We start from the raw sequence: 8,871 nt of genomic DNA on the forward strand, positions 1-8,871 counted from the left end.
ACACGTTAGATGTGATTTATCCAAACAAGCCTCTCATGGCAATTACTTACTTTTATGATTCAGGGTATTTTATTTTATTTTATTATTATAATGTGTGTATAATTTCTCAATCCTACTTTCAAACTGATAATACGTTTTTTTTAAAAAAACAATGAAGAGGAGTAAGCAAATATTATAGTAAATAGATTATAAAGTTATAAAATATTCCTTTCAGCCTTATTATTATATTATTATAAGTGGTTATTGGGTAGACTTAAGTTTGATGTGAGAAATTTCATATATGATGAATTAAACTCAATAATTAATATATAATAAAGTAAAAAGACATATGAGCTTAACCTTAAATGTGTTAAAATGTAATATCCTTGCTTCTCTTACTCATTTGTACTCTTCCGATTTTATAATATAAAGTGATGTAATATTATCTTTTGGTCTGACATTTTTATTGCTAAACTGTTAATAAGCCTTCTTAAAATTTGCAGAGAAGAGTCGAGGCAACCAACCTTATGATAAAAGTAAATCTAGAATCTTTGATTTTTTTAAAAAATTAAAGAATATAATGATATTTTCTTAATATGCATGAAAATGTTAAAAGTATATTAGATTTTGAAAAAAAAATGTAAAAAAAATTATGAAAGATGAAAGAATATATTTTTGAAAAGGAAAAAATTGTAATAATTTCCAACAACTAATAGTTGCATAAGCAAGTGAACTTTGGCACAAAATAGAAAATAAATTTTGAATACACTCTCCTTTCAAACATATAATATATTTTTTGAGGGGTCAGATGTTAAAAAATTTAAAGTATTGTTAATTTTTTAAAGTATAATCATTATCTTTTTTAAAAAATACCCTTATTAAATAAATTACTTTATATTTATTTTAAGATAAAATGTTCTATTAAATAAAGATAAATATTAATAAATAGGATTAATTTAAAGACAAGTAATTATTTTATTGAAAGTGAAAATTGATCAAAAATATTTTATATTTTTAAATAAAAGAAATATATCTTGTTCAAAGGTTCTTCAAGCCAACCAACAGCAACAGCTGCCTGCCACAGAGACCATGAGAGCACCTTCCTCCTTCCCCACACGAAGTCCTCTTGTAGGGATCCCCCAATCATTGATTACTAGTTTAGCCTCAAGACAAGGGAGAACAACACAACATTTACTCTACCTGCTATCTAGTAAGGTGAAATGACAGATAAATCTCGAAACAAATAATTTATTCCAGATAAGTCCTATAAGATTCAAAACTTCCAGAAAAATTCCTTTGTTCCTTAGTGATCATAAGCTAAAAGGGAAAACACCAAATTACCCTTATGAAAAAAAAAAAACCTAACTATTATTCTCTCACAAACAACATATAGGTGCCCTAATTCCTCATCTCCAACTATAGTTGCGGTTAGTTACCTCACAAAACAAGAGCAATTCATATATAGATGCCGCAATAAATGGCTGTTAAGGATCACTAGCAAGGATACAAGCATCCAAAAAAGTATTTTAAGAAATTGAGGAAGCAATTAATGGGAGTTGTGTTTAACGATGTTAATTTTTCAGTGTGGCAAATTACAATTCAAATTTTATTTGAGAGAGATGTTCATATTTCATATCAATCGTATTTTAAATAAAATTACATTTAATAAAAAGATATTCATGCACAGTAAAACAAAAAAAAAAAGAAAGAAAGCAAGGAAGCATTCACTTACAATGCCTCTATTTTTGGACAAATCCTCGTTGAGTTTCTGCTTGTCTTTTCGCTTGGATTTTTAAAAATCATCTTCCATTTGAAAACTCTTGAAAAATGAAGGTACCTGAAGCGTTTTTGAGTATCGAATAAAGGTTAAAGTTCTCAATTTTTTGCTTGGGTGCTTGCATCTTCCAATGATTGATTTGTTTTGTGAATATGGTACATATCTCTGGCCTAATAGTTTTTTTTTTTTAAAAAAAATCAGAATGCATAAGATTTCGTCTTTACATGGAAGCATGGTGTGAATACTGAATACTGCTTTCGCGTTGTTTATTAATTACTAACCCTGCTTATGACATTTAATAATTTCATGGGACTGACTTGTTATTAAACGAGTTTATTGGGACTTAAATGTCATTTTACGAAAATTTAACCACAGCTTAAACGATTCCATGATTACGATTATTAATCTGACAAAAAAGAGTGATTACGCATGCCTTACTTTCTAGTTTCAATACATAAGCCACTCTATCTTCCATATCCTTCTTCTGTACAGGACAGGCTTTTCATTCTACTGTTGTAAAGCACAATTCCATTCAGATCCCACAACACACATGGGAATGATCAGTAAACAAACAAGAAAACATGAAAATTTTCGTCAGTTAGTCCAGAAATTATTTCTTCTTCTAACTGGGCAGAAATTATTCAGCGAGTTTCATTCTTCCCAGGGCCTTGAGTTAGATTACAAAACGAGGATGACTTGAGCTTCAACCTAGAACTACCACCCTAGTGATGTACTATGTACAGAAATATTTACAGATATCTAACAACTCAATGAACTGGGAATTTCCCACAATACGTCGTCGTTGCACCACCCTTATCATTCTCGTCGTCCTCCTCCTCTTCACCATGAACATTTCCTACGCTCTGCTCAGAGAGTGCTTCATTCTTTTCGATTTGGTCCCTGCAAGCTCGCCATCCACCATTAGTCTCTAAACATTGAACCCTCCTCCTCAGTTCGTCCAATTCTCTCTCCATCAGAAACAGCTTCTTTTTCAGTGTCATGTTCTCTTCTTCCAATCGTGCAATATGCGAGTCCTGTTCGTCCACCCGATTCTCCAACACACTGGTTTGATCATCGGTTCCGAAATTTGGGTATATCATTTCGAATCTACTCAGATCATGGTCTAGTCTCTTCTCAACTTCGACTCGTTCTTCTACATCACTGTCACTAGACCCGCCACCGCCAACGCCACCATGATCGTCGTTGTCGTCTTCTTCTTCCTCATCTTCTTCGTCGTCACCTCTAGGTGACCCAGATCGAAGCCTTATCAGACCTTTCATTGAACCGTAACCATCAACCCCCCACTCTTCCTTCGCCATGTCGATCCAAAACTCGCTCAAGGGTGACAAGATTGGCGTTGGTAGGACCGCCGGCGTCACGGGACACGGCGTGGTGTTACCTCGTGATCTTTTGGAGTGTATTAGGAACGATGTGGTATTACGCGGAGCGAACGGAGCATATCTGGATTCGAACTTGTTCTTCCGATGAAATCTTCGACCTTTCAATCGGTTCTGAGCTGGCGAATCGATCGGACCCGGAAGTTTGTACCCGTGACCCGGAAACGAATCTTTACGCCCGAAACTCATTCCGCTTGTCGGGTTTGAAATCCTTCCCCTTCCAGACAACCCGACCCGGAGGTACAGGGTTCGCCGTCGAGGGAGCGTTAAAGATTTGCCTTTGAGAATGAGCGCCGTGATACACAACTGCGGCGTTGTCCGGCGGGAACGGAGGCGGACGGTGAGGCCAAACGACGTTGTTTTGATGAATCTGCAAGATCTGAGACTGGCTCATATTAAGCGACAGATCGTTCATGAAATTTCAGGCGTCAGAGAATGATGAGAAGCCCTGAAGCTACCTGTAATGGCACCGAAAAAGCAGACCGTTAAAGAAATCTCGGATGTAATAATTTCCCAAAAAAATTAAAAAAAAAACCAGGAAAAAGAAGATTTAAGTTTTATAGTTAAAATTGAAAACCTTGAATTTTGTCTTAGGATTTGGGATGGAAGGGTTGGCTGAGAGATTGAGATTGGAATCGGGAGTGAAAAGGGAATAATTGGGATTAACGTCGTCGGCAATGTTGGGAAGATATATAGAAGAGGAGAGGAAGGGGACAGAGAAGATCAAGGGTGGGGTTTGGGTGTCGATAAAATGGGCGGATAAGATGTTTCTGTTTGTTATTGCAAATTTATGGTCTGTTTGGAGCAACGGAATTAGAGTTTGAGAAGTAAGAGCATGGTGGTGGCATTGAAACTCGATTTGGGTTGGCCATTGGACCAGTAAACTCCGATTCGATCTAGAATTTTAAACGGATTGGATTTTATATTTTTTCCATCTTCCCCAGCTTAAAACAACAAAATTTAAAATTTAAAATAATAATAATAATAATAATATTGTAAATTTTTGCTTTAATAACTCTATTTTTTTGGTATTACATGTAATTTTTATATGAATGTTTTATTTCGACCCAAAAAAAAAAACGCAAATATTTTATTAACTTGTGGATTAATTGTACACGGCAGTACATGCCACGCAGGACGTGTCTATCGTGTAAGATGCTAGCTTGGCTGTTATTCAGGATCAAGGTTGGATTTAAGGGGGCCAAGCACCCTATGTCACAAATTTTTTCACAATTTCTTTATTTTTATTTGTAAAAAATGTTAAAACTAATTTTTACTTCCCATTTATTATATAATTTTGTATGTTAGCCCCCTCATAGAGTTGTTTCTGGATCTGTCCTTGTTTAAGACTTGGTTACCATCTAGAATGCTATTATAAACATTAACTTGGATGTCACTTTGAATGCCATATTGGATGTTATATATAATGTCGCATTTTCTCATATAGGTGTACATTTTTATTTACACAATACTCGTCTAGAATTGTCTATGAAAATTTTATATATTTTAATTAAATTATATTATTTTAATGGGTTAAAGGTCATTGTTGCTTTCAAAGTATTAGCCAAATGACACTTGTTGTCATAAACTCAATTTTTAATCCCCTAAACATTTAAAAATATATCAACTTTGCCTTCGTTATTAACTTTGACCAGTTTATTTAACCAGAAAAGTCAACGTGGCACTCCATGTTGCATCCACATGATTTTGTTAATGGTTTATGTGACATGGTGAATAAAGAAATCGAGCCAAAGATCTTGCAAAGACATAACATGCCAATCTTTCACTGTTCACATTCATTCATGATTTCATGGGCCATTGGACATACCATGGTTATTGGTTCTTAATTCTTTGCCGCTTCTTGCAACTGTAACGTCTAGAATTTTAAACCTTAGATTAATAAGTTATTGACAGAAAAATCAGTAAAAGTTTTTCATTAGTTATGTTGATAAGGTTTTCAAGTAACTAATGGATCTATCAAACTTGTGAATAGCCTTGAATTTGGGCTAAGGAGTGTATTAGGCCACTTTGAATTCTAGTAGAGGAGTAAAGTGAGAATTGAGCTTTCTGTACTATCCGCCATGAAATATAGCCTAAAATTTGATTTAATCAAAGGCGCTTAGGGGCTCACAATTGAAGAAAAAAAAGAAGATGAGAAGAGGAGTTCCAGTCTCTATTAGGACAATGTTTGGGGATCGTTATAGGAATTGATTTGAGCCTTAAATCATTTAGGTAAGTTGTTTATTTTCATCCTCCTTCTCGCTCATTTATTTTTTAGTTAGGTTTTAGGTTGGGAGATGATGCTTTGGGGGGGGGAGAGAGTGAGTGAGTGAGTTAGGGTCAAACCCATGGGTCTTAATGTGACTAATGGTAGTTCTTTTAGGTTTCCAAACCTACATTTGATGATTTTGAAAGATTATGTGAATGGGTTGATAGGTATAGATGAACCTTAGACAAAAAAAATGATAAGTTGAGATGTTGGGTGCTACAAAATGATGTTAGTTAAGCTAATGGAAGTTTATTAAAGCTAATGAATGATTTTAAGTGTTTGGGTTGTGGAAAAAATGAGTTGGTGTCTTCGGTTAGTAAGAGGTCATTAAAAATATATGAAATTGAGTTTGTTATTGATGATGGTTGTTGGAATATCATAGATTAATATTGTTATGAACATTTTAAACTTAGATATAACCTTGTGGAAGCAAGTTATTGGGAGAAAAAACCTTTGATAAATAGAGGTTTGAGATAATCGAAAAAACTAATTCTTACACCTTGCTTGTTTAGTTGATTATAGGTTTTGTGAACTAGTAAATGTAATTTTATGTCACAAATTATATACTTTATACTTTGAAATTTCTAAGAAAGTGGGATTGAATTATGAAAATGACATCATAGAATGTCAATGTTTGTCTTTAACTATATTATGACTTGAAATTGTGATATCGAAAAATTGAATGTGAAATGAGCATAGTTTGTATGGCATGATCATAATGATGGGTGAGAGCTCACCCTAAGGGAAAGTAGACATTAATTATCCATGTGGTTATTACCATCACTATGAGTAGCCTTGGTGATTGGTCTTGAAATTGATTAGCCCTTAATATCACCATAGATTGGGTGTAGGATAGTGCTTACGACACTCTAAAATTTGAGATGGGAAAATTTATGATTCAAGAGTGAGTGTGGTACCTTTGGCTAGATTGCCCCTTACAATTGGCAAGATTGGGTTAGTCCATTTACATGAATGTAATCTTTTGTTTTAGAGCTTGCAAATTTAGTCAATGATAACAGGAGGATATAAGGGAGGTTAATGATAATGTATGATATTAATTCTTAATGATTTGTTTTTAATTGCCCACTTTGCATGAATATTTATTGATTTAACTTACATGTGTTTGATTTAATATATCTTAGTTATTGAGTGGTTGTACTCACTTTTCTATTAACATTTTATAAGTGGTAGTGTTGGTAGGGGCAAAAGGTAGGCATTGAAAACTAAGGACTAGTGTCCTACTCCTACTTATAATGCCCTTTTATTTTGGTTTAGCCTATGTGTAATAGAATTATTGCCAACTAAGATATTTACTTGTGATTCATTTGCACCATTGGACATTTAATATGTGATTGGTTGTATTTTGGGACCATGATTGATGGTGTGTATTTGTTTTATGCTATTGGGCCAAAATACTTGGACAAATGTTGTTAGTATGAAAGATTATGATTTTCTGAAATGAGTGTACGAAAATGCCATTGAGAACCTCACCCCTTGTATTATGTTGAAAATGGGGTTTAATGGTCAAATTGTGATATGTAGCAATTTGTATGATTGTGATACATTATACAAGTTGTCTATGATTTATTAAATGTGGTCTTGATGTTATGGTAAGCTTTTGGCACATGGTTGTAGTTTTGGACACTTTGAAAGTGTTAGAATATGAAAACAATATTATTTTGGTTCTAGGTGTCTAGCTTGTGATATGATATAGTTTGAAAATGAAATCGTGCCATTAGCTAATTGATTGAGTAAAATTTATGCAAATACCTAAATCACTTAAATAGAACACCAGATGGAGAATTTGGATACTTCAAAAGTTATCCAAGTTATCCCCTTTGTTTGATTCATGATAGCAAAGTTGTTATCATAAAGTCTATATGATGCATCGTGGTGCACAGTACAAAAAAAGTTGCCTATGGTGCACGCATGCTTTGTAGAAGAGGATGGCTTCTATATCATTTGTCATCGTGGACATGTCATTAGCCATGACAAAGGCATTGTTTTCTAAAGAAAATGCCTTATAGGCCCTGCTTTGAATTATTTTTAATTTTACAGGTTTTTTATGTTTCCAAGTGCTTTTAAACTTTGATAGCTGTGATTTATTGTCTTGTTCCATTTTGAAACAAATTTATACAACTTGAGATCCCAATTTTCAAGTGTTTTAAATTTAATACATACCTTCGAACTTTTCTAACATAGTAGTTCATTATTGCATTGGTTTAATTGTTAACCTCTAGAAATTCATGTTATTTCATCATATTTTCCTTAGATTCTAATTCATTTTGGTTCAATTGTATATGTTTTTATTGCCCAAATTAGGAAAATGTGCATTTTGTTTTGGGCTTATGTTTTTAGCTTTAATTTGATATTTTTCGCCTAATTTCATGTTATTTTGATTAGAAGCATTTCTGGAGCTTTGTGGATGTTTTTGGAAGGCTTTTGGATGAAGAAATCAAGAGCAAAATGAATGATTTTTGTTAGCTGTAAAAACAGTGCAAAACTGCCAAAATCGTCTTAAAGTCGTAACTTTTGTTCGCGACTTTCGTCGCTGTCAGAAAAACGCTGCGTTTCATTTATCAGAAATTAGTTGGCTATGACACATATAAGCTGAGAGCTCGATCCAGAACGCATTCTTCAAACTTTTAGACACTTTTGGAGCTTGGTTGTGCTAGGGTTTGGGCATTGGAAGAGTTGGGATCAAGAGATTGAAGCTTTAAATACATTTGAAGCTCATTTTCTTTGGTTTTTCTATTCCTCTTCCCTTTCCTCTCTTGTAATCTGAAATGAGTCTACTTATTTTGTATATTTGTAGCTTGTGGATGATTATGAGTAGCTAAACCCTTTGTTCTAGGATTATTTGGAACCCTTGTATAGATTAACACCATATTTCTCCTCTCTTTTTGTGATTAATGATATATATATGTTTATTTTACTCTTTCTTTAATGCTTCTACTTGATTGGCCACCATTTAGATGTTGGGTTCACTTAATTGATGCTTGAGAGGGCTAGGTTGAGTGTAGAACTTGAGTAAAATTGTGTAAGAACTTAATATTTGCATGTTGAATGGATGGTTTTGCCAGTAAGATAGAGATATACTTGCTAGCCTTGCATAGCCACATTAGGGTTGGTGTTTAAAATTGAGTTTTATTAATTGTAACAAGAGATTGGACAATTAATTTAACTAAACACTTGTTCATGCCTTGAGAGAGCTTGTCCAAGTATTTTTAGAACCCTAAGTTAGCACTTATTTTCATTAAAAGCATTTATGAGAGGAGGTAATTTTGGTGTTATGAAATGCAAAGGGGACAATTAATCCTAGGTCTCAATTTATGTTGGAAGTTTGTGAATCACTCACTTTTCTTTATTTTCTAGTATTAGCTTCATAAGTAAAATCATTTTCACCTAACTATGTGTAGCTCAACTTGATCAAATTTACTTAGTCTTTT

At 33.6% G+C, this 8,871-nt stretch overlaps 1 protein-coding gene across 1 annotated transcript; it reads right to left on the reverse strand.

Annotated features, from left to right (window-relative positions):
• Positions 1-2,338: 2,338 nt before the first annotated feature.
• Positions 2,339-3,908, reverse strand: LOC129313624 (uncharacterized). Its single transcript, XM_054956890.1, has 2 exons — positions 3,731-3,908; positions 2,339-3,611 (listed from the first exon to the last, which is right to left on the reverse strand). Exon 2 carries the CDS (start codon positions 3,340-3,342, stop codon positions 2,524-2,526), a length of 819 nt encoding a protein of 272 aa, XP_054812865.1. The 5' UTR covers positions 3,343-3,611; positions 3,731-3,908; the 3' UTR covers positions 2,339-2,523.
• Between the last annotated feature and the right edge of the window lie 4,963 nt (positions 3,909-8,871).

This window comes from Prosopis cineraria, unplaced genomic scaffold (assembly GCF_029017545.1).
Source record: "Prosopis cineraria cultivar Desert tree isolate PC_DT_omini unplaced genomic scaffold, ASM2901754v1 PC6, whole genome shotgun sequence".
In the NCBI taxonomy this organism is placed as follows: Eukaryota; Viridiplantae; Streptophyta; class Magnoliopsida; order Fabales; family Fabaceae; genus Prosopis; species Prosopis cineraria.